This window comes from Leiobunum rupestre, chromosome 4, assembly GCF_980474605.1.
Source record: "Leiobunum rupestre chromosome 4, qqLeiRupe1.1.hap1, whole genome shotgun sequence".
Classification (NCBI taxonomy): Eukaryota; Metazoa; Arthropoda; class Arachnida; order Opiliones; family Sclerosomatidae; genus Leiobunum; species Leiobunum rupestre.
Window position 1 is genome coordinate 37396910 of NC_143387.1, and position 26393 is coordinate 37423302.

Sequence of the window (26393 nt, forward strand, 5' to 3'; positions counted from 1 at the left end):
TAAGAGTTCTTAGGTAGAATAACGTTTTTGGCCAATCGAATTGAAAATAGCTTAAGAATTCTCTCATTTTCGCGAAAAGCTTACTATTTTGACGTATCTAATGCTTGATATTTTAAACAGAATGACCCATAGATAGTTTATTTTTGGCAAAACGAAGACTGATTTTTGGTGATGTGAGTTGTCCACGACTGGTGTGCAGTGTGCTGCATGATCTGATTGTTAAAATGCCACCGAAAAAGAAAGTCCCAGAACCGGGTAAAAAGGCCGAAATAAAGAAAAAGGAAAAAATAATTGAGGTAATTATAAATTAAATTGCTATTTTGTATCTTAATTATTAATGAAATTCTAATATTCTTCTAATTTGGAGAAATACGTTTTACCATACCAAGGCTTAGTACTTTGTACCATGTTTAGTCCTTACTTAGACCATCTTAGACTTCATTTCTGTGAACTTAATCATTAATTTTTTTATTACAAATTTAAACATTACTTAGGACAAAACATTTGGTCTCAAAAATAAAAAAGGGGCTAAAAACCAGAAATTTATCCAACAAGTACAGAATCAAGTTAAACAAGGAAGCCAAAGTGCCAGAAAGGTATCATATTTGAATCTTGTTTGAATAAAGGCATGTTGTTTGAATTTTAAGTTTTTATAATATTCAAATAAAACAAATGTAAAGTTAGAGGAACCTAAGAAAAAAGATGATAAAAAGAAAGAAGCGGAAGAATTAAACATGCTTTTCAAACCAGTAGTAACTCAAAAGGTTGATAAAGGTATGAAGCATATTTTGGACAGTATTTTGGATTTAGAAAAGCGTTTTAAGATTTTTTATTATTATTTAGGTACCGATCCAAAGTCGGTCCTCTGCGCATTCTTTAAGCAAGGTCATTGCTCTAAAGGTGACAAATGTAAATTTTCACACGATCCTAATATTGAAAGGAAGGCCGAGAAAAAAAATGTTTATGTTGATATTCGTGATGAAGGTATTTTGGTTTACTTTTTTTTAGTTATAGATCTAATAAAGAATTGTTTTTTTTTAGACAAAATGGAAAACTGGGACGAAGAAAAGTTAATAGAAGTGATAGAGAAAAAGCATGGAGAAGCTGAAAGGAAAATGCCCAAAACAACAATTGTATGTTTTAAACTAATTATATTAATTGACAAATTTTGACCCTATTTAATTTATTGTTAATTAATAGATTTGCAAATTCTTTCTGGATGCTCTTGAAAACAACAAATATGGTTGGTTTTGGGAATGTCCAAATGGTGGTCTCAAGTGCCATTACCGGCATGCTCTCCCAGCTGGTTTTGTACTCAGTAAAGACAAGAAGAAACAGGATAAAAAAGATGAGTTATCTATTGAAGATCTAATAGAGAGAGAAGTAAATCCAGCTACGCAATATGAAATTCTTCTAGTCTTTACATTTTCAATTTGGCTTATTTCAGAGGGCGCAACTTGGTAACTACTTGACGAGGATAACTTTGGAAACATTTTTAGCATGGAAGAAAAAGAAGGTAAATCTCAATATTAATTAAATTTCTTCATGTGAAATTTTTTTCTTTTAATGCTGCAGTTGAAAGAGAAACAAGAAAAAGAAAGAAATGAACAAGACCGTAAAAGAGCGGAATTCAAAGCTGGTAGACATATTGGGGTAATTACTTGCCTTTGTCTTTCAGTTAATAACATTCTGTGGCAAAGTTTAACCTCTTTAATATCTTTATATTTACAGCTCAGTGGAAGAGATATGTTCACGTTTAATCCTCTAATGGCAGATGATGATGATATGGATGAAGATGAAGCGACTCTTGATATTTATAATGAAGATGGAGATGAAGGAGAAAATGAAAAAGTACTTCCGCAAATGCCAATTTTTTACTATTTTTTTCGTAAAATTAAATTGCTCTGGGTTTTTTTTAGGTAAACATACATGAAATTACGTTAGAAAGCCTTATTGCAGACGCAAAAGAGTTAGATGGAACAGGTATTACGATGGTAGAGAAGAGGCATTGGCAGCTTGAAAATAATGCTGCAGCTGAAAGTAATTTACGTATTTGCGGTTAAATTTTTATACTTTGGCTTACACTTCAATTTTTCTAAAGATAACGAATCAGACGATCTGGGAAAAGATGCAATTGGTGGAAATGAGGATGCTGTTCCAATAGATGAAAATCTTTTTGACGATGATGAAGATTTAGATGAACTAGAAGAATCACTCGATAAATTAGATATTGATTAACAACAGCAGCTCTGTGACCTGTGGTATACATTGCAAGTTGTAATGATATGTAAAAATGTTAAAAATGAGGCCGCAGAGCGGAGTCTTCTACTTTTATGTCTCTTCTAATCCAAGAAACAGTTTTGAAAAAAAATTTCTTTTGAAATGCTGATTATAGGTTTTTTTTTATGACTAAATAAAAATGTTTAAAATAATTGTTTTTGGTAATTATAACCGAAGTTAGCAAAATGTGTTTCATTTTTATTTGATATATTAGATGGTGACTGAATATGCTTTCTGTAATTTATTTAAGAGTTATTTCTGTAACTTTAATACTCTTGAATGAGAGCCCTTTATTGGGGTTTCAGTTTTATTTTAGCCAAAAGTACTTATTAACGCCGTCAAACAGTTTTCCGAATATTATTTGAGAACTTGGGGTGCCGTATGTGCCCATCCCATCAAGTTAGTGGTCTAAGGAAAAATGTCGCAGCAGGTGCATTCAAACACAGCCCTTTGTCTCACCTTAAATTTACCAAAATGAATGTCCGTGTCGTCAATCATATCTGGCAATCCTGTTTTCCGGGTTTCACAGACGACAACAATTCAAGGAGTGAAGACGAGGGACCAAATCTAATTCGTTGTACCAATTTAAGGTAAATTTATTTTGTTGTAGCAAGTAATATTTAAATTAATGTGTAAAATATTTCGTAAATAATAGTATTAGAATATAAAATATAAATTTGTACGGATTTATCGCGCTTCATCGTATTTTGACCAAGGCTTAATGGTAAATTTAAATTGCAAAGTCGTATTTATATAGAAATTACATCTTTGCTTAGCTTTTTGTTTCTAATAAAATTAAACCTTGTTTTGAAAAAGACAATTGGGAAATTTGCTCTTAAATTGTGCCTTATACTTGCATAAAAATAGAATATGTAGCTTAAAATTTGCTACTTTTTTAAATGTACAGTATGTAATTATCTTTATAGATTGTATGGTTTGAGTTTTTTTTTTTTATAAAATGTCCTCATTTGAAATAGTACTGTAACGTAAAAAGTCTTTAAACACATTTTCAGAGCAATACCAAGATAGTACAGTTAAATAAACTCTTCATTGTATTGATTATTGTTCACTGAAAAGGTTTGTCTCATCAGTTCTAAAAAATAACAATACAGTGGAGCAGTCTTGTGCTATTTTTACCACCCCCACTGGTAGAGAAATGTTTAAAGAGTATTTTTATAGTTTAGTTTTGTAGCTCAGTGTTCTATAGCTGCCACACCCATAGAAGACAAGTTTTTTTGTTGTGAAATTGTTTAATATTAGTAGTTTTGGAAATTTATTGTTTAATTGTAATATAAATTTTTCTTTATAATTAATCAAATATATATATTCCTATATAATCTCACAACAATGCCACCCATACCTTGTTTTTTCTTATAAGAGTATATTGAGATAGTGTTAATGTAACCTACCACCAATAATTAAAAAACTCTCTAAAAATACTGGAAGGCTGCCAGTAGGAAAGAAACGTGACGGAGCAAGTGTTCACTTTATTATTTTCTGATTATCAAAGCCAGAATTACGAGCTTAGTTATCAGTAGTCTAAGAATTGAAGTAGCCGCAACTACGAAACCATTATAATATATTTGAGTATTTATACCATTTAAATTTTATTAAATTAATAAAAAAAATCTATTCATAAAATCTAAAAAGAATTATATTATGGTATATATTTTAAATCTAATATTAACGGCTACTATTATTGTATTGTAATTATTATAAAAATTATTGTCATATTTTTTTATTAGGTTATTAACCATTTGACCACAATATCCAGACAAAAATGACCAGTTGGCAGTAAACAATACCAAAGTAAATTACGCAGCTGGGTGATAGCTGCCTTTAACATTCAAGCTGGACCCCTATGCAGTGCCCGGAACATCTCAAAATTCATTTGGAATTCATTTTGAAGAAACTTCAACACCAGTGGTTGACTCGATACTCTCAGACCACGGTGAAAATTGTAGTAGAGGGAAAAGTGGAAGCAGCGTGGGCGACTCTATAGATGAGGAAGTTAAAAGGGACCAAGGAACAATTACTGGTAGCTATCTGTTATTTCCTATAACATAATTTTTAGAAAGTTTCAAGGAAATTACTGGGGTTGAAAGTGAACAAAATTCCAGAAGGTTTCTGTAAAAATAAACTTTGCCAGTTTTGTTATTTTGTTTTGTAGAGCTATAGTTTTAGATAAACATTAGAAGTTAATTATTCATTTTTGATAAATGACAGAAAAATTAATACAGGATATGGTGTTGAATTGGTGTGTTTCAGATTGAATATTTAAAAAAATGAATTATATATTCAGCATGTGGGCTGAATGAGGGGTATTAAATTCTTATGACTTTTTGTAGTGTAATGTAGTTAAGTCCAAAGTAATTTCCTAAATTCATTGTGATTTACCTTAGAAATTCACTTTTGCGCAGAAAACGTAGCATTCCTAACGAAACATTTATGCTATTTTGTGTCAATAGATATATGTAATACTTCTGATGTCGAGGTTGAACTGGTGAGTTTAATTGAGGAACAAATACCAAGATATAAGCTTAGAGCAGATACTTTGACTCAATTTTCAGGTAATTATATTTTTATGCTTTATACCATTCTTAAAAGGGATATAATTAAGGAAAGTGTGTTAATTTAAGAGTATTTTAACTAAAATGCGATTGTTATTTACCAATTAAAAGTTTACAAATTGTATACTTTAAAAAAATCACTACAATTCACTAAAAACAATTGTGGCAAATCACTGGAAATCACGCAATTTTTTCAAAAATCAGTAATCCCGCCAAGTTTTAAAGGGCCACACTGACGTTTTAAAAGATTCGACGTAAATTTAGCACATGGTAGCAGATTCGACGAGGGCCGTGTAGACTGTAGAGACAATTCGGGGCCCAAGGCAAATTATGTCATTACGGGCCCTTCCAACTGAAATTTTCAAGGGGGTAGTGCTGGTGAAGGGCAAGGCGATGGTCTCCTAAAAGGCACGCTTCCGGGTCCGCGTATTTTGACCTGCCCCCCTCTCGGCACGGCCCTGGATACGACCAATCCTATTCTGGAAACTAGCACGTCAAACCGGTCAAATTCAAACGCCGGTGTGTCCCTTTAAAAGTGACTACCTCCTCTCGCAGGCAAGTAGCGCCACCCTCTGTCTTAAAAGTTAGGGTAAGTGAGAGTCTTCAGGAGATAAATGGGAACGAAATTTTATCCCACCCGAGCGCCAGCTATCGTCATTTCGGTCACGAATAATCGTCGTAACTTTAGGCGGCCAGGGCTCTACTCATTTTAAAGGGGCTCCAAAGTTCGGTAGGAAAATGTGTGTAAAGTCAGTAAAGTGCGAAATTTACCTTTGACTCTGCCCGCCTCTGCCAAGGCCGAGTGAGGGGTTGGGGGGAATGAAAAGCATGCTCAATTTTCTTTTTTTTTGCCACCGAACTTTGGTCATTCTTTTGAAGCACTAATATCTTATGCTAAAATTGGTCCTATAATATCCTATATTTGAGATTTTCCGTTCCTATATCCTTTATAATCGAGATAAAACGTAGAAATAGTGCCGCCTGGTGGGAAACGCCAGAACCAGTGAAGTCCAGTTTGAATTAGGGAAATAAGCCTCAAAAATGCTTAACTCTTATTTCTCGTATCTGCTGTCACGAGGTACGGAAGGGCAGGAGCTAACCGATTTTCGGGCCGAATTTTTTAAATGATTCTGGAAACAGTTCTCCATCCCACCTTCCCAAGTTATTCTTAAGCTGGGTTCACAAAGACTCGAAAATTGGGAAAAATCAGAAGACGAAAGCCGAAGGAAGAAGTAGAATTTAGAAGTCAGAGGTACACGTAACCGCCGAAAGTCGTAAGGGGAAGAATAATTCGTAAATATGAGGGGGAGATCGGCGTTCAACTTGGATCCAGGGTTGGACATAAGGCACTAGTCACGGCATTTGACTACTAAATGAAAAGCTCTGACTATTAAAATTAATCGAAATCTGGGGGCTCACTAGTCAATTTGACTAGTGAAAAATTTACCTAAATATTCATAAATATGGCGTATTATAAATTCAGCATTCAGCAATCCCATTTTTAAAAACTCAAGTGAGAATAAACTCCTATTTTAATTCTGACGGGTAAAGCAAAATGTCTGCTGCCCTTCTTGTTTTTATACCCCCATTTTTACCCCCACTACGCAGTGACTAATAAAATAAATTAAGATAGGAGGCTCACTAGTCAGGTTGACTACTAAAGAAAATATCGTTATGTCCAACCCGGCTTGGATCTAGTCCATTTTGATATTTCGACCTAAGGCGGAAAATCACTTGGCAATTTAAGCCAAAAGCGAAACACTACTGACGTCATGCCGGTCAGTTGATATTCTAAAAGCGTCTGCTTGTTTAACCACGTGCTTTTTTTAACAAAATGATTAGCAAAAGGTGAAAGTGAAAAGCTCATGTCAAAGGTCAGCGGCGAGGGCGGAATGCCTTTCCCTCCACCTTCTACCATTCGAAAATGGTGAACCCCGCATTACATCTACTGAGAGTTGTATACTGATTAGATAACCAAAGAAATCCAGATGAGTTCGTTCTTAAGCACGTTAAGAACTAAATTCTACGCGCCAATTAATTCGAAACGTCAAACGCTTCTAAAGGACCTTCAGGAATATTTGAATAGAAGTCACGGTTATAGTTGGAATAATTTTGGGCCTTTTGGCGCCCCTCTAGAAGAACCCTAGAGCGGCGCCTGGTTCAACATGTACCATCTGCACCCCTATCGGATCGGTACGCCTCTGCTTCCATTGTTGTGAAAAGTACCATCATAGTAGTTATGTTTAAGTTCAATAGATAGCGCTGCGATTATTGAAACTCGCTTATTGATTAGGACAATGATTAAAAAAACGAAGAATTTACCGAAATGTAGTATATTCTAGCCATATTCAATGCCAGATGAGTCATTAGGCAGGGTTACCACACACAAGTCAGGGTATTTTAAGAATTTGTAAAATGTTCAATTTTATTTCGGCAGTTTTTTAAGGTAATTTTACGCTAGATCTATGACAAATTCTACGATTATCCTTTATTTCCTTGAAATTTTGGCTAATTTGTTTCAACATTGCAATAACATTTTTAATGAAAGGTAAATCCATTTAAATTTTTTAAGTTTGATAAAAGTAAAGTATAAAAAAAATTTGGCGTTAAAAAGTCGAGGCAAATCTCTTAAAATGGTCGGGGAAAACAGGGAATTCGAATCTGAAAATTTGGGTGTCACGTCCCCTATTTATTGTCAGTGTTTTAAAACATAAATCATTGGTAGTTGCTTTTGAGGTGTCTATTTCAGCTTATTGATTCTAAAAATGGTGCTATTAAATTTCCCCCATTATTCCGATCCACCAAATAGAGTGGAAGAAGGTTTGACCCCTAACAAATATTTAAGGCTGGGATAAATTAATATTTTGATAATTTCCCTGATAAAATAGACCGTGGCTTTATGATTAATTTATTTAATTAGCCGTAGTTACAAGGGAGTTATAAAATATGATATAGGTTTATATAAAATGTATTTAATATATTTCTGACGGTGCTATGTAAAGCAATCATGGAGTAAAAAGAATGCTGTTCTAAGCGTTACCAAAATCAAGAAATATTTGACCAAATCGATTAAAAAATATTAAGGTTTTGTTATTACTGAAGCCTGATATTTATTATTAAGGTTAAGTTAAAAGGAACCACGGCTATGGACTGCATTGCAAAGGATGATAAAATTAGTGAATAAGTAGATTAGTCCATTATGAAAAGGGATAAAAAAGCTAAGCCCTAAACAAATATGAAGAAATTTAAAAACTTACAAAAAGACCTATTGGTACGAATTATTTGTAGGTTTTTAAATTTCTTCAAATTAGCTTTTTTATCCCTTTTCATAATGGAGTAATCTACTTATTCGCGAATTTTATCATTATTAAGGTTAACCTTTTTCGCCTCGTAATTACCCGTTCTTTTTCCCATACTACGAAATTTTAATTTCAACGTTATCCGCGGCACTGTTAATTTCTGTACCCCAAATATTTTACTTTTGATTTTATATTATTTACTAAATACTTGCATTCGCGCGCGATGTTCCACGGTGTAGCATTCCGTATAACAGATAGATTTAAGATATCTCGTTGAATTACAATTTGTACTTTTTGCCTTTTTTGTTGTAACATGGCAAATCAAAGTATATAATATTGCTACTATAAAATATATAGTTTGAAAAGTTCAAACTAATTGTTTTTAGCTTTTTACAAGGAATAATTCATTTATCAACTTTTTGCCACTTTTGCCCATTGGTAACAGGTCAAAATTAAATATATAAAAATATTTTCCCAATATTTTGCGTTGAAAATAGAAATCTCGATAAAATAGTTTTAAACGTAATTCTGGTCAAAATTATTAAAGAAAAAGTTTATGAGAAAACGTTTTTATTGGAAAAAAAATAGTTGTGGAAATATTTCGAATATTTTTTTACGAAAGTATTTTTTCACAGGAAAGTATTTTTTTCACACGAAAGTTTTACCCACGAAAGGATTTTCCCCACGCAAATATTTTTATCCCCTACAAAAAAATTTTCCCACGCAAATATTTTTATCCCCCACAAAAAAAAATATTTTTTTATCCCACTTAAAAATATTTTTATCCCACACAATTTTTTTTATCCTAGACACAAATATTTTTCTTCCACACCTACATAACTAATTTTCGCCACACTATAGTCACTATTTTCCCCACACTATAGTCAATATTTTCCCCACACTATAGTCAATATTTTCCCCACACTATAGTCACTATTTTCCCCACACTATAGTCACTATTTTCCCCACACTATAGTCACTATTTTCCCCACACTATAGTCACTATTTTCCCCACACTATAGTCACTATTTTCCCCATACTATAGTCACTATTTTGCTCACACCAAAATCACTAATTTTCCCCACACCTAAATCACTAATTTACTCACACCAAAATCACTATTTTCCCCCCACACAATAATGGCAATAATATTTTTATATTCATTTTCATTCTGACCTTGACCCGTCTACATATCAGATAAAAATTGAACGTAACCGATCGGAAAAACCGTGTAGTGTGTTTTTGCGTGAGCGTTATCCGTCGGCAATCGCGCCTTCGATTTAATCTTGAATTTGCCGGGCGAATCAAAGGGGACGCGTAAGATGGTGGTATTGGTCTCGGGCGCGCGTCATAAAGAGGGCAGGACGAAGGGAAGGTTACGTTTCCTTGACAACGAAGAAATCGATTGTTATTCGAACGCCGAGTTCTGACGACACTGCTTTGGTCGGTTGCAGGGAAGCCCCAATAAACCATAAGCTACGAAACTATCCGTTACCGGACATTATTTTGAGGCCATTAGTAATTACCGATGTCTCCGCGAAACGTTAATAACTTTCATCCAGTCCGCCCTGTTCGTTCCACTTTCGCGAACGTCGCCGAAGAAACTCGTACCAGATTGTCTTGATCCACTTGAAACGCCCGAGGCAAAGACGCTATATCGTCGCGAATAAATTATACAGATAGCTTTTAACTTCTTGGCAAGAACCATTCTTTTTTGTTAGCGGTTAAAGGAAATCGAGCTATCATTGGATAACAGCGAATATGCGGGATAGTGTTCAGGTAGAAGAAATGTGATATGAACCGAGAGTGAGTGCAAAAACAGCGGACAAATCGCGCGAAGTTTCAAGGGTGCATCCATGTAGCTGCGCATTTTATAGATACTTTTGTTAGCGTTCGCGCGTATTTTACATCGTGACTAACTATGGTGTGACTGTGACGTTGTTTTTTCTTACGGATTTTCCCTCCAAATATTTTGCGACGGCGATGTTGTCGAGGTATTGTGTGCTTTATTTAATTTTTTTAATGTTTGCAAATTTTTACCTTGAGAGTTATTTTTGGAAGATCTGTGTAAGGTCTGTTTCAATACGGCATCCACGCTTGCCTAATGCCGTTTATAATTTTCTAGTACTCGTACTTTTCTGATTCGGTAATGATCATTTGAAACTACTCCGTGACGTATTCTTGTTAAAAGTACCATTTTTCTTAAACTTTTTCTAGGGGAATATTTTAAATCACTATTTAATTCATCTAGATAATAGTGTATCCGCTTACAGCCCTGCGGAAAATCTGTAATATAAGTAAAAATTTATAATGAAACGTTATAATTTGTATTATAAGAATGCTTCATACGTGATTCATACAAACGTGGAATACAGGGAATTAGATAATCGGGGGAATATTAGGAAATATCCTAATACGGGGCCCCCCAGAGGTCCAATAATTCCTATATTTTCGAAAATGTCCTATAACATCCTATATTTTTAGCAAAATTCTTAAAAGTCCTATAAACTCCTATAGTTTAATGTTTTGCCCATTTCAAATACCTCAACTCACTTGTCAGTTAAATTGCTAAATTTAGCTACAGGATAAATTCCTATACAAAGTCATTCTAGACTATGCTTTGGTTATTGTTAACATGGTCAGATACTAGTATATATTTGTGATAAAATGGTTAAATAGTTTTTATTTTTCAAGTGAAAATCAATGATTAATTTCACTAAATATAGATTTTGTTTTTAAATGCATAAAGTTAGTAAATTAAATAGCACATATATGAAATCCTATAATTTTGCAAAAAAAAATAGTCTTGTAAAGTCTTATATTTTTAGAAACAAAATCCGGTTTTTCCTATAAAAAAATTAAGATTTGAGTGGGGTCCCTGCTAATAGTATAAATCAGGGAAATTTGTAAAGGTATTAAATTGAAGGTAGCGTTTTCTTGTGTATATTGATATTTTTTATTTTTTTTTAAATTCGACTTTTACTCAATAACTGAAAAGTGCCTTTATTGTTGTAATAAAGTAACTTTTATTGTGTAAAAGTCGAATTAAAAAAAAATTGTAAAGGTAGATAACGTTTTAATGTCTATAATAGAATAAAAGTGAATTAGGACTTTTTTTCTTGTCTTGAGAGATAAGGTGATATTCCATTTTTATTTTTGAAACATCAGGGAAAATGTGGTAAAAACCTTGAAATATGACCGGGAAATGGGTTTTCGATTTGTTACTAAAATTTTGTCGGTGAATTTATTGATGTAAAGTAAAACATCATCACGTAAATGGTTTATTGTTTAGATATTTTGAAAACAAAATAAACGCGTTGTCATTCTAACCTCGCATCGATGTCAAACGAATTCGTCCTGTTAACGGGTCGATGTTTTCGCAACATTATTCTAGGCCTTTCTGAATGTCTGAAGGCTCTCCCTTCCACACTCAATACAAATAGCACAATTTATGTACAAGTTCTAGTTGTAGCTTAGTTATTCTTATTTTTATATGTAATTATGTATGAAATACGTTATTATATAACGTATAAATATTTTAATTTTTACATTTTAATGAATAGCACTATTGATAACAATAAAATTGTACTGGTACCTTGAATGTTATTAAACCTTTTTGATAACATAATAGAAAAACCTTACAAAATAATTGGAATTAGATTTTCAAAACGAATTGTGCCTTTGAATATAACAATTTATATTCTCGGAAACATGACATTTCAAAACCCTTGTCTTAAATTATTTGACAAATACCAAAGTTAAACGAAACATTTAGTTATTGTTATTATGATTTTAATAGACCATATCGAACTACTAAACAAAGTGGAATTTTAAAAATGCCTAGTAGTAAAAACATATAAAATTTCCTAATATTTTTTATTAAGTTATTTTAAAATTATAATGCCTTTGTCTCTCTCGGTTGATTGAAAAGGTTTACATAAAATACCAGATAAGAACGTAGATACATCGTCAATGGAAAAACCTGGATTTTTAGGTCTAAAGCGAATATAATTTTGGGCTGTTGGCCGGGGATTGGCGAAATGCATTTGCCCCCTCATCCATTGAGAAACTGATTCGAGCGAAGCGCTTTCGAAAGTGTCCCATCGATTTTTCCCCCGAAGTGTGAAATCCTTTTAGCAGCCAACTTTTTAGGCTTTTCCGAATTTTGGCTCGCAACCCGCACATCCAGACAGCTAATCTCGGCATTCCGAAATGTTTACGCCATTTTTGCGAACATTTTCCACTGCAAGGTTATTGACTTAACGTTCTCATTGAGCTCAAAAGGACGCCCGTCTTCCAGAGTCATTTAACGATTAAGCCCCGCATTTTGATTAAGCCCGTTAACAAAAGCGGCTGTCAATTAACTTTGGAAGTCGTTCGCTCTTTCGACTTCTCGGCATTATTCTAGATGCTAATAATACTTATCAATAGTGCGCCACAATTTTAACTTCTTTATCGTAATTAATTCGCAAAATTAATTGTTAATGTTTTCCTGATTAATGATTAGTAGACCTTGACGAATTGCTTAATACGAAAGAAGTTTGGCGCGTCAACTTAATGGGAAAATTAAGAAAGTTTAAAATTCTCTTTCTCCGCGGAGAATCTTTTGTGTTCCAAATGGTGTCAGTGATTATATAGAACACGACGCGCTCCTGTTTACGTATTTTGTTTTGCGTTGCTGACGACGTTATTCTTTTTGGAAATAAGAAAAATTATTTTTTATATGGCTGCAGGTTACGACAACGAAGATTGGTACATCCACACACCGGTCATCTCGCCGGACACTGAAGTTGACCTTAGCCCGGAACTCATCGAGGAAACGCTAAAATATTTCAGTGAGTTGCACATTTTTCAAATTTGACAGTTTTTGGGGCAATCGTAAAAGCCCATTTTGGTTTATATAAGCTAAGAAATTATACGGTACAAACTACGGCTTAAATATGAACTTTAGTCTCGTCTGCAACTTTCACATAGCGTAAAAACGGTTTCATTTTCATTTAACATGCATCTAATCGGTGCAATATTAAAAATCGAAACTATTGAATGTCAACGTGCCAGTAATGGTGTTAGTGTCTCTGATTTTGAAATACCGAGTAGAATTTCATAATTGCTAGCTTCGTTGCTTCTCGAAAACGTTAAATTAACCAATGAGCTAAAATATTTCTAATTTAGATATAGCTAATAACAGTTCCCAATAAATTTTACTTTTAATTACCGTTAATTAGTTAATAATCGCCTTCCTTTGGATTCCGTAGTTAGCGTAATCTTCGACGCCCTAATAAATATCTACGTTTCAGTTCAGGGTAATTTTATTTTTGCGTGTACGATTTTTTCTTTCAAGGAAATTTCACTTCCCCAAAGATCAGCTGTAAGGTTTCATTGTATCAGTTTGACATAGTGACAGATTGAACATCACGTGTCTTTGACCTATGCATTATTAATAGCCGCATAAAAAATGTTAAGAAAGAAAATTCAAGGAGCCCCCCTTTCTTTGTCGCAAGGGCGTTTTCCTTTTCTCGCTAGTTTTACAACTTTTATCTTCGTCCTGTAAATTATAACGCGGTTTGACGTTCCAAAAATTCTAGATGCTCGATTACTCTTCTCTACTAATGTATAAATCTTGTTGTATAGTGAATTTCGAAAGACATATTTTGTTTGTTATGGCGTTATCTGTCCCAAGGAAGAATAACCTTTGGTACGGATCACAAATTACGCAAAACATCGATCTAACAAAGAGTACCCCCCGAATTTAAGTATCAAATATTCTAACCCACTCGTTTATAATAACACCAAAAACCTTAAAGTAAAAGTCCAGGTTGGGTAAAACTTGGGTCTATTTCAAAGATCATGTTTAAATATACTCAAAAATATCAGTCGTAAAATTGTATCTTTTTTTTAATGACGAGAAATTAATTTTTAAACGAGCGAAATTTACCCGCCAAGCGAGCTGCCATTTTCTTTCGCCTTCCCTCCGCAGACCGCACGCCGAGCAAGCACGCGCAGGGAACAGAGCGCTGTTATAGCGCGAACAGCGCGTGATTAAAGTCCTAAAACGTCACCGCGAAACAAAATGGCAGCTCGCTTGGCGGGTAAATTTCGCTCGTTTAAAAATTAATTTCTTGTCATTAAAAAAAGGTACAATTTTACGACTGATATTTTTGAGTTTATTTAAACATGATCTTTCAAATAGATCCAAGTTTTACCCAAATTGGACTTTTCCATTAAAGTTATTAAATTACATTCAAAATTACGTATATTTTTATTGTTTTACATATAGAAATATAATCATGGTATTTTAAATGAATAAAACCAGTATTAAATGTCTAGTGAAACTTAAAATAATTGATAATTTAGGTTCTGGTATAAAATTGCGATTTTTGTACGTAGTGACCCCTATGCTTGGATCTGTAACATTAAGTAACGCTTGTCCCCCTTGTGAACGTTTTTTGTCCGCATTCTTCGTCATCGAGCAGTGGTTGTAGATTTTGAATATGGAACAGTCTTCCTACAGCCGACGCTTTGACCAGTTATCGGTTACACTTTTAAATTATCTATACTAACAAACAAACACGAAATAATAATGTCTGGTTTGTTCAAAATGGCGTCGCGAAACAGTCTATATGCCTTCACCATTTCAATATAGACGTGGGTAATTTCTTCACGTGGCAGCCGTATGCATTATCAACAAGTGTTCCCGCGATTTCATAGAACGTTCACTTATACATGTGTACTCTAGATCCCAAGGAGAACAGCTTTTCAGTAGTCGTACAGCTCACCCCACAAGCCCTTGCGATGTGTTTAAAGATATGCACATAACGTATATATGCTTCCTTTGTTATATTAACTTACCTCGCGTAATTTATACACAAATAGGTCGATTACGAAAGTCTGTGGTTGAAAATTTCTTTCTTTCGTCTTGTGAAGAATCACTTCCCCTACGTCATAACATTCTACTTCCCCACTCTTCCACGCTAAGGTAAGGCGACGTTATGACGTAGGGGAAGTGGGTCTTCGGAAGAGGGGTGGAACGAAATTTTCAGCCACTGATTTTCGGAATCGATCTGAGCTGTCGAACGTTTTCAAAATCAAGAAATAAATTTCAGAAATCAAGCTAAAAAAACACAGCTCAAAATCAGGTAGACAAAAAAACACAATTTTTATAGATCGGAGGTAGTAGATATGATTTCTTATCATAAAACTAAACGTCAAAAAATCTTTAGCGTTCATCACAAATTATTTAGACTGTCCCCAAGTTGTTTTGGTTATAGGAAATTTTTAAAATTTTGGGGAAAATTTTGCTAATCTTATTTTGAAATCGCGCAATATTTTATACCTGCATGCTCGGTTATTTTATCGCTCTCGATGTTGAAGCCCATTTTCAATAGGAATAAAAGAACGCCTGGGAACGTAAACTCTATCAGCAACGAAAGACTCGAGAATTAGGCTAGCAAGATCGTGGACCCAAAACTGGGTTAAAAATACCGAAAAAGCTGAATACGGGAAAATTTTCATTCTCATTTTGAATACAAAGTACAGAGTTTCGTTTCTCTCTTTAACAAAAGTTCTCGCGGTCTTTTATTTTTATCCGTTTTAATGTTTTCAAAGTTCCCATTACTTTTTGCACCCCTAACTGGTTAATCTCGATGGACTGCGAAAATAAATTCCCATCTTCAAAATGATCAGTGTATTCTCTTTCTATCAACCGGTCCCTGAATGAAAACCCGATATGTCCTAATGTAACTTTAACCTTTGATTTATTTATGATATAATTAATTTTGTAATTGGTACTTCCTTAATACGTCTGGTGATCGGGTTTCTGCGGAACAACAATTGAACCAGTATCTTTGAATTAGCGATCCCATTTGAGAGAGTACCCTGGCTTTGGTTTTTACCACGCAAAATATTTTGTTAGAATTTTCTACTGAACAAACCCGCGTGAATGAGAGTTGAATAATTTACTACTTTTTGTATATTTTCGCTAAGTATTGTAAAATATCACTTAAATGAAATGGTCTATTTGCTTTAGATCTTAATGTGTTTAGTGTATCTTCAGTCAAATTGTGAAAAGGTTTGTCGTATATCTCTATAGTGTCTCCGAGCTATTCGTACGATATTAAAGAACTGGATATTTATAGTCTCCATTTTCCACGAGGGGTAAGACAGTCTCAGATAATCTGTACACCGAGTTCGTGCATTTAGCACTGTTAAAGGTACATATTTTCAAGAGTTCGCGAGTTCCATTTAGCACTGTCAAAGGTACGGCATTGTACACCGAGTTCGCAGAGTGTCTTACCCCTCGATTTTCCACCTGATTTACTTTCGATTTCGAGCCAACGTTTACTCTCATTTAAGCGGAGAAAAAGAACGAGTATTTGGTTCGACGCTCTTCCTTCTTCCCGTCTATTGGTATACATCTACAAAATCAACAGATAACTCGCGAATGGCAAGTCCGTTCCTATCGCTCGTCTTAGATCGTAAAATACGCCTTTGTTTTTCACCATAGGCGCTCTACTAGCCCAGACCTACATTTAGCCTACTAAACAATTTATAAGTCGAGTAGACCGTATCGTCATTGATCAGTTCTTGTCGAAAAAATGGAAGAATAGATTCGTTTTTTCCATTTACTTCTGTATAAACGCTTCACTGTGGCTACATTTCGCAAACTCATCTATAACCTCTAGTTCAGGCTAGTTGCCAATAAAGATTTTTTTTCACCGCCGTTCGAAGGCGGGTATAGAGATAGTGTTCGCGAGCTACGGGGCGTATTGAGGTTTGGGATTCGCGGATACCTTCCTCGATCCTGGCCACGCCACGAAGACGCGAAGTTGCGTCGTACGGCGGGCCTTCTTCGAAACTACCCAACCACACCCATCCGAGAGTTCGTTCTGCCGACGTCCGGTCAAGGCACCTTACCAAAAGCACCTGTCCTCGCTACTCGAGAACGCTTTTATTATTATCTGGCACTCCGTTCGGAGAAGGCTTCGGGGTGAGTCGGCCAGCGAGGCTTATTTCAATATTTAAATCGTATCGAGGCTGCTGGTGCCACACAACAGCGCTGTTTTTTTAATTACTTCCCCCGTTCATTTCCGTGACACGGTATTCAAAGGGGCGTGATGCTTTAGTCGGCGGTAACGCGAAGGTACCCGCGTCTCGCAGTTACGGCCGATTTTCACGGAGCAAGAAATATAAAACAAGGAGACTCTTCTTCATTTCCGTCGTTTATCGCCGGCTATTTTCCGCCACGGAACAGTCGCGGAAGTGTGTGAATTGCCTATTTTATTTCAAGGTTTCCATGTCGTACAGCGCGGTGCGGGATGGGTCGATATCGGAGTCAGTGCCGCCTACGGAAACTTAGTTTTGCTATACGTATACTTTTAACGATACCGATAACAGTACCCGCGATTGTTTAACTACGAAGTTGAGACCTAGTTTCGGACATTCGGGTCTCGCGTAATGCAAATTTCGTTCGCGATTTGGAAAACATTACGTCGATTCGAATACCGGTACCTCTATTCGCCAAACAACGACCAAAAATGTTTTCTTCGGGCTGAAATGAAAGAGGTCGTCCTTGTTTACAACCGCGGCTGTAGCGCTGTAACCTTTCTCGATTTCGGGGCTCCAACACGTAGCCCCTTTCAGTCCACCGACATTTAATATTCGCGAGTTTCGAGATATTTTCTTCTACATTGCATTTCGTTCGCTTCTCGGCACCAGACGCTGCACGGGACGCTGATCCCCAGGAATTCGCTGAAAAAACGATCCCTGGTTTTTGCTCTCGATGGTTTCGCTTTCTACTTTTCGGTTACGCGTTGCTAAATCTCGCGCCGCCTGCGCAAACAACGCGTTCTATTCTGTAAATTCTAGTATCGAGTGGTTTTCTTAACATCGTAGTTGGTTTCAAAGACAGGGAAATGGAGTTTTATTACTAATATACTCTTTTAACTAATCGTTGATAATGCAATTAGTTGTTATTGCGAAGAAGAAAGTTTATGTTAATTTCGGTTTACGTCAAGGATCTTCGGATAAGGTGCTATTTGCTTCAAAACGTGCTAAATCCCTGCGATATATAATCACGTTGCGGATAATGATTGAAGTAGATTAATCTAATCAGTGGATAAAATGACTCGCTGCGGCTTTGTTCGGAATTAAAATGACTGCGGTACCATTGATTGCTTACGTCCTTTTTTTGCAAAGCTTCGCGTCGCCGAAGAATAATGTTTCTTTAACGCGTTAAGGCGCGCGTGGGATTGCCAAATGTAGGTGTTTGAGACCAGTTGGATCTGAACAGCGAACTTTGTTAATATTCCTCAAAGAAGAACGAGCGCTCGTTGAAGCATATGCTGGCTGTGGAAATTCGTTATCTCACATATCCCCGCTATTTATAATGCATTAGATAAGGTTTATATTATAGCGATAATACTTCGTAGATACCGGGGAATGGGTTGAAATTGGACAGGTATCGTCGAACAATGTTAAAATGCATTTTATGTCGAGAGATTAAGGAATGATAAGCGGTTTAATAATTGACTGTACCTTCTCGGATGATCTCATTAGCGATATCTTTTTTATTATTGAATCCCCGTGTTTACTTTCGGCGTCTAAAGCTGGCAGTTATAGAATTCGCGAGAAGTCGTAGGACTTGATTTTTTCGTGTCTGAAGATTCGGCGTATACGATTTGAGAGTCTGCCTGACCTTTAATTTTAGATACCGCGCTTCTAATGACACTTCCGCGTCCGCTTGTTGGAGAATTTGACGCGGTCGCTGTGATACGGTTGTAGAGGGTAATCAAGTTTCGTGCCCATGCAACTATTTTTCGAGTCGCGCTTTGTCGAGAAATCCGCGGTCCTACTGCATGGCGTCAATCGTTCTGACCACGAATTCCATCGTACCGGTTGTTGAGAGTTCGCGCTGGTGGTGGAAAACTCGGTGGCCGCTGCCCCGGATTGAGTTTCGCTGCTTCGTGACCACGATGGAGAGCGATTCTTGCTTCGAAGAAGACGACGCTATGAACGAGTGGAAACTGAATTCCTTGAGTGAAATGGCGCAGTTGATATTGGACGGAGAACGTTTGTACATTTCGCCCCAAGGTTCGATTCATTATATCGCTTCTATTCGCGAGATTTAGATTGATTGAAAAGGTACCTTGTCCGGTGTACGCGTCATTTTTAACACTTGGGTTCTGGATCTGATTTTATTGACGGGTGACGTTAATTTACGTAAGCCGTAAAAGTTTCTTTCAGACGCGCTTTACCATACGTTCAAAAGTTACGCGCTTGAATACATAGCGTAATTACTCATAGTAGCGGGAAAAGTAGTGTTGTGTAAAGAGCGACTGAAAGAAACTATAAGGCCAAGGTTAAAGGTAAGGTCACGTGTATCCTGTAGCTTATGGTCTTTAAAGCAAACGCGAAATTCAAAACTGGAAAATATTGAATACTAACCGCGCTATAAAATTAAACTTACTTGTTATTGGGAACTAAAAGTGTATCATTTTATATCATACGTACCTGATTTTCCATAATTAATTTAGAATAACAGAGAGAAATTCATAATTTGGTCCATATGATTTCGTTTAATGAAGAATGGCTGTTACGCGGCGAAATTGAAATTTATTTAAGGTGGGGTGGTTAGCACTTTCGCCTCGCAGAAAGAAGAGCCGAGTTCGATCTCAACTTGTGGCACTGGTTTAAGGGGTTTTCCCCCGAGCTCTTCGGCTTCCCCTTCCATAAAAACTTGTCGAGGTTAACGGTAATAGTTAGTGTAGGGAGCTGTTGGCTCGCGTGGCAAGAAGGGCTTGCCACCACCCTCCTACGCATTGCAACCCGGCCACCTGAATTAAGGGCTTTAAAAGTTGCTTTATGACTTAGGCCTAAGGTGGTGCCTTGGGTATTAGCCTAGCTTATTATTATTATTATTATTATTATTATTATTATTATTATTATTTATACGTAATTGTTTTCCAATGTTATTTAAGTTTGAAGAACAACCCTTTAAATAGTTTTTCCACCGAATTGAAAACAACGCTCTCCTTCTTTTTGATAGTTCTATGCGGAGACCGGCTAAGCCAGATGACGAAAACGTACAATGACATTGATGCCGTGACAAGACTACTAGAAGAGGTACTAAGCGCCGCTAATGGCGTCCAACCCGGATTAAAGTTTCAAATTGTTATTTTGCACGGTACAGAAAGAGAGGGATTTGGAGCTCGCCGCTCGCATCGGGCAAACTCTTCTGGAACAAAACAAAGACTTACGCCAAAGAAATGAAAATCTCGAGCAAGAGTATAATATCGCCAGTGATAGCGTATGATTTTCTAATACGATAATTTTACGATTTACTTTAGTTAGACTGTAGTGAAAAATTGCTAACACACTGATTTTCAAACTTTCATTTAACGTTTTGCTAGTTGATTTTTATTTTGACCATCTGGTCAGTTTGCATGTCATCGTTGTGCTCAATTTAGTTTTGTTTTCCGCACTTACATTAGGTGGAACATCTAACTTACGAAGTTTTAGCAGCAACAAGCAGGGTACGAGTTAACGGCACTTTTTTATTTATTTTTTTTGCATGGGAATTATTGTCGAAAATTTTGTTTTGATTGGATTAAGCAGCGTTCAGACTATGTGAAAATATTACGTTAGCATCGGTCGTGTTGTTTCGGTTATGTTGGTCGCGTCGGTTAGTTAATTTCACTGTTCAGAAAGGAACCAACCTTGCACGGAGATTAACATAAAAGGTGATTGTTCATCCAATCAGAGCTCAGTAATGGCGGCGGAAAAATTGAAATAATTTTTATCCAACTCTGATTGGTTATAGTATTTCGATGGTTCTAAAGGTCGCCACTACCTAGAGTCAGCGCTGATGAGGCATAAGGCTAATTGTCTGCTATGAACGTTTTGAGCTTTAAGCCGAGACGCCATCTAGGCAGTCCGCAACGAAATGCAAAAATGTAAACGACACGCGCGAAAATTTAAAGACTGTTGAGAAGTCTGAACGGTGTAAAAAATCGAAAGAACCGACACGATCGACGCAAACGTAATATTTTCACATAGTCTGAAGGCTGCTTTATATTTAATATTTTACGCTTAGCTGAGTTTGAATATAATTTAACGTTCAATTTAACTTCGTCGTAACCCGAATATAGGTGACGCAACTCCGACATGAACTCTCTCTCAAAACGGGACTTTTGCAAATATACAGCCAGGATCAGGAAACAGATTCCGAGGCGGGAACACCGATGTTAGTTTTCGTTGTTTATATTTCACATAATGTAGCGAGAGAGCAAATCTAATTATAAATATTGTAGCAAAGAAAAGTCATTTATCGCAAACTGGGAAACGTTGCAGAAAAAAATTCAAAATTTGGAAGATGAAAACGTGGAGCTTAGAACCGAAGTAATTGTTTCCTTCTATTCAAATACATATAAATAACAATGTGTTCGGGTTAACGGATAATGTGTGGCCGCTACTCTAGCCTCCAGGGTTGCCATTTCTTTGATTTTTTTTTAATAAAAATCAAATCAATCATTTTTTTTATTTAAATCGTATTTTTTAAATTGATTTTTATACAATTAATGGTTATTTTCCTGTATAATTAACTTAACTTTACTTTTATCAGTTAGCTAATCTTGAATGAAATGAAATCTTAAATTTAATTACTATTTAATATATTAGTTGCTCAGATTTTCGATGAATTTTTTTAGAACCTATTTTTTCAATTTTTTTTATTCCTTCAATGAGATACATTGTGTGTTTTAAATCAACCTACCTTGCTAGCCTCTGTTTTCATGGTTCCCGGAAGATATTCTCCGCCTACACGGAGATAGCCTGTATAGGTAGGGTCATATGGGGAATGATTACACGAGGAAAGGCTTAGGAGCGTGGTTATTCTTGGGTGCTGCCCACATATTTTGTTAACCTGAATATATCGGAAGATTACGCTGTGTCTGTATTCTTTCAAAACCCATTTACAACGCGGGGTGGTTTTAAAGATTAGATATTTCTTGTAGGCGTCGCACAGAATGGATGATATCGAAGAGGTTGAGAAGAAAGAGTTGCAGTTGATCAGCGATTGCGTCAAAGAATTGGGTAGATTCTCTTACTCTCTTTAATATTTTTACGAATTCTAATCCTATCTACCCAATAACCTCGAAGCGGATACAAATGTACAGGTAAACCATTTCAAGGAGGAGTTGGCCAAAAAGAACGAAGACAGTCTCCGGCAACAAGAAGAAATAACGCATTTACTTTCGCAAGTAGTAACGCTGCAACAAAAGAATCGAATGGTAAGTTTGAAAAGTTTCTACACGTGTTAGGCGTATATGGGAAGATTGACTCGAACACACGCGTTCGTTTCCTACAGCTCGTCGCTGAAAATTCGGAGCTGCATAACAAACTTCTAATTGTCAGAGAGTGTCAAAACGAATTGTCGCAAGAATTGATCGAAATAAAGGAGAAATACGGAGAGTTATTAGCCGCCTTTCAAGAGCTTCAAGATGAAACTCGAAAGTCTAGTCGTAGAAACACTTTGGGTCGAAATAGCGGAATGTGGCCTTTCGGTGCTAACCCCGATTCTCTGGCCTCGGAACTAGAGAGTTCCATGGGCAGAGAAAGCGACGGGTACGGCTCAGACGAAAGGACGTACGTTTTTCACAAAACGTTAATCGCTCACGAATTTCCGGTAATTATCTCTCTCAATCGTTTAGGTCGCAAAGTAAAAGAATCTTTGAGACTGTGAAATGCGCGAATGGCAGTCGCTTCGTCAGGCAGAAGAGGTTGCAAGCGAGTGGCTCGTCGAGCGCCGTCAGTCCGACGTACACTTCGTGCTTTAATCCTGGTACTTCATCCAAGTTTTCGTCTTTCGGACAGTTGTCTTCCATATCTTCCCATTTAGCCTCGGATACTGAATCCGCCTACGCGGACAGTTATCATACTGACGACGAAAGCCTCTATTCGTAAGTATCGTTATTTCGCCGTCTCGTTGTTGACGACGTTTTTTGATTGTATTTTTCGCGCAGTTCATTCGGTAGTACTGGCATTCAACCTACCAGCAACCTGGCTCAAGAACTAGAGGCGGCGCTCAAGGACAATTCTACCTCTGGTTTCAGTAGGGATTTGTTTTCGAGACGCTGTGGTTCGCCCGATTCGAGTATCTCTGGCCGAAGTAGCAGTCTCGGTGGCCCGATGACCTATTACACGCAAGGTGCTACGAAAAGCTATCATTTGCCTAAGAAGTTACAAATTGTAAAGCCTCTGGAAGGATCCAAAACGTTGCACCATTGGCAGAAATTAGCCACGCCTGATCTAGGCGCCTTATTCGAAGCCCGACCGTTGGTCTTGGGCAAATGTGATAATAAGGACAGCGTCGAAAAGATTGAGGAAGAAGAGCCCGAAGTCATGCCTGATTATTCTTTAAGTGATTACGAAGAAGATGAAGGTAAACGTATAATTCAATTTTACTTCAATCCTTCCTTATAAGATTTGTCGTAGCTTGAGGATTAGTATAATAAATGTGGTAACGATACCATTTAATCTTATTTAAGTTATGATTTAACTTAACTATTCCAATTATACTAAAAATGAGTTACGTTTCTTTTTAGAATATTCAAATCCAGGGAAGAGTTTCATGGACACTGGATCTGTGTATACTTTTACTAATTCTACTATCATGCATCCATCTGAGCATACGCTTGTAACTCCAAGGTAACTATGTCAACAATTAGTCTTTTTTTTAGTGCACGGTTTTATTAGGCTAGTCCTGGTTCGCAAATTATTATCATTTGAGAGAAATAGTAATAATTTGAGATTAACTGAAGTTGAATCCCTATTAGAGCAAAGTTAAATTGATAGTTTTATGTTTGTTTCAGTTCATATCTGCCACCGCTTTCATGTTGCAGAAAACTACGTAGATTATCTAAAATCCTTCCAACCGATTTCAAGAAAATAGCGCGTATTAAATGCCCGTTATAATTAACTTTGGCAATAATCGCTTTTTAAAGTTTTAGGACCAGTTTTTGATTGATTCCAATTTGATTTTAAATCTGATTATACCAAATGGAAAAATGTGTGCTGGCACACTTCCCCACTAACTTGTTTTTGAAAATTTCTGTTCAGTGAACTAAAACTGTTTAAAAACTATTTTTAGTCATATACTCAGATTGGAAATGTAGAACAAATTCTACTACCCCAATGCTTTCTTGCGTGATTTGGTGTGCAGTCGTAGTGTTACTTATCCTTAGAGATGACATTGACCATGAAAATTAACGTTTGTTTTGGGAATTTTCCATTTGGGTTACTATTGCATGTTAAGAACTAGATTGTGTTATACTACGATTGATAAAGAAAGTTATAGTACCGGTACCAAGTTGCGTTGTTCCCAGGTTCCTGTGACATGGTGTGGTTTACCGACTAGTGCCTTATTTGTAAAGGTTTTGGTGTAGAGATACAGAATTGGTTTCAATTGTTTGTTGTATTTGTCTTGATTAGAGTTATACCTAACATTCTCTAATCTAAACGATAATAAATAGTAGTCGTAAAGTATATTTGGAAAAAGTAAGGATAGAGAATGAACGTAAGTTAAAACTGATAACTCAAATTCTGTCGCGACTTACGAAGCTTTCGTTTAGCTTACCTCGGAGTTTAACCTTTTTTATTTTGCTTATTGTAGTTACCCAGTGCTTCAACTTTCAACTAGAATTCGTTCCGAACCGCCTTCAAATCTTCAAAGTCCCCAGCCGTCGTCCAGATACAACAACAGAGCTACGAGCACATTCAGCACAACCCAAAGCTTAGCCAAATGTCTTAACGAAAGAGGAATCCACGGAATGATACCCACAGTAGTGGCGTCCAAACCAGAAAAGGTTATTCCGTTCTTTCCGTTTAGTCGCGTGGTCTTCTCGCGAATGAACTTTTTTTTTAAATCTTCGTGATATCGTGCCTTTTTTTCCCGTATTTATACGCGTGATTTTCTTTTCATTAGATGATTTCTCCTCCACCCACGCCAGCGCCTTCTCCCGAAAATTCTCCGCCACCTTCACCCCCTCCTTATAGTCCAGTCAGAGTCCTCGACTTACTGGCTGGAGCGACGAGTAGTAGCCACTTGGCCAAAGGAGCGCATTTATTGAGGAGCAAGCCTAGGAGAAAAAGAGAGGATAAAAGTCCCAGCAATGATGACGGGCAGAAGGTCACCCGCGAATCCAGAAGTCAGCAAACGATTCTTTCCATTAACCTACTGGAGAAATTAAGCAGAATCGGGCTGGAGAACATTATGTCGACGACGGCCTCTTCCGTTTACCATCGAGCGAGCGCACTGGGAAGAAGCAATCGTACAAACGTGGCTCTGAAGACGATCGACGACGACGCTCCCTTGACGCTGAACGCGAGTAACGTTTCGCTTGGAGAGAGTGCCCCAGTTGTGTCCAAAAGCGGCTCCGACAGGCCTATCTCCAGCGTATTGCCGCTCTGCGGACCTTCAACGGAGCCTGCTCCACCGAAACCCTATTCCCTGGACGAGTCGTCGCGAGGTTCCAACGAAGAAAACTCCGGTAACTCGCCTAGTCACGCGTGGGGTTACGTTCCTTCGGTCATGAAAAGTCCCGCTAGCTTAGGTTTGACGCCGAGCGTCCCCCCGCCTCTTTCTTACATGCCCAACCCGATGCTTCAGTTGAATTGTTTACGACCAACCACCAGGCCCCAAGACGTCGGAACCGTGGGGACATTGCGCATTCTTAGAAAAGGTGGCTATAGTTAGTTAGGCGCGACGGCGCGCGTTTTAGGAAGAGGAGCAGGTTGTTTTAAAACTATTTTTATTAGAGGCTCGTGCCAGTTGGGTTCTAGTTCCATTGTATTATATGAAAATTATTTATAGCTACAAGTCATAGATTTAATTATTGTAAAAGACTGAAGGGGTTCACGCTTTAGAAAACTATATTGACTGAATGACTGATAACCTAATGGGGTGACACTTTGATTCCTATATGTCAAAATTCTGAAAAGAAAAAGTCTGAACGTCTTTCCTAAAAAAAAACGTCATGTTATGAAACAAAAAGTGTCTCTCCATTTGCGTAGAGCTCAAAAGGTCTTTTGAACTGAATTAAATTGATATTTTACTCGGAAATATCTCTAGTCAGGAAAGGTTTTCGAATAAAATTGCGACCTTACTGTCTTACGACTAACACGTGTCTCGTTTATTTAATTACAGTTAATATTAAGCTTACCTTATGAGTTATCGCGAGAAAAAAGTTTT

General features: G+C 36.7%; 2 protein-coding genes across 6 annotated transcripts; both read left to right on the forward strand.

Annotated features, from left to right (window-relative positions):
- The first annotated feature begins 23 nt into the window (after positions 1-23).
- On the forward strand, positions 24-2432 carry LOC149947637 (zinc finger CCCH domain-containing protein 15). The gene is made up of 11 exons (XM_090172173.1): positions 24-296; positions 495-596; positions 681-774; positions 844-984; positions 1042-1133; positions 1201-1383; positions 1448-1516; positions 1576-1653; positions 1732-1851; positions 1920-2040; positions 2102-2432. The coding sequence occupies exons 1-11, from the start codon at positions 225-227 to the stop codon at positions 2236-2238; spliced, it is 1209 nt and encodes a 402-aa protein (XP_090028299.1). The 5' UTR covers positions 24-224; the 3' UTR covers positions 2239-2432.
- Positions 2433-4114: 1682 nt separating this feature from the next.
- milt (trafficking kinesin-binding protein milt) lies at positions 4115-26322 on the forward strand. 5 transcript variants are annotated; one of them, XM_090174164.1, is made up of 16 exons: positions 4115-4318; positions 4749-4850; positions 12883-12984; positions 20193-20269; positions 20337-20453; positions 20638-20679; positions 21295-21389; positions 21457-21544; positions 22159-22237; positions 22304-22434; positions 22512-22789; positions 22855-23103; positions 23167-23585; positions 23749-23851; positions 24816-25008; positions 25128-26322. In XM_090174164.1, the coding sequence occupies exons 4-16, from the start codon at positions 20219-20221 to the stop codon at positions 25896-25898; spliced, it is 2616 nt and encodes an 871-aa protein (XP_090030290.1). In that variant the 5' UTR covers positions 4115-4318; positions 4749-4850; positions 12883-12984; positions 20193-20218; the 3' UTR covers positions 25899-26322. The 5 variants fall into 5 exon arrangements, with proteins under 5 accessions (XP_090030290.1, XP_090030291.1, XP_090030289.1 ...); XM_090174165.1 differs by lacking the exon at positions 20638-20679; XM_090174163.1 differs by lacking the exons at positions 4115-4318; positions 4749-4850 and adding an exon at positions 9587-10143.
- Positions 26323-26393: the final 71 nt, after the last annotated feature.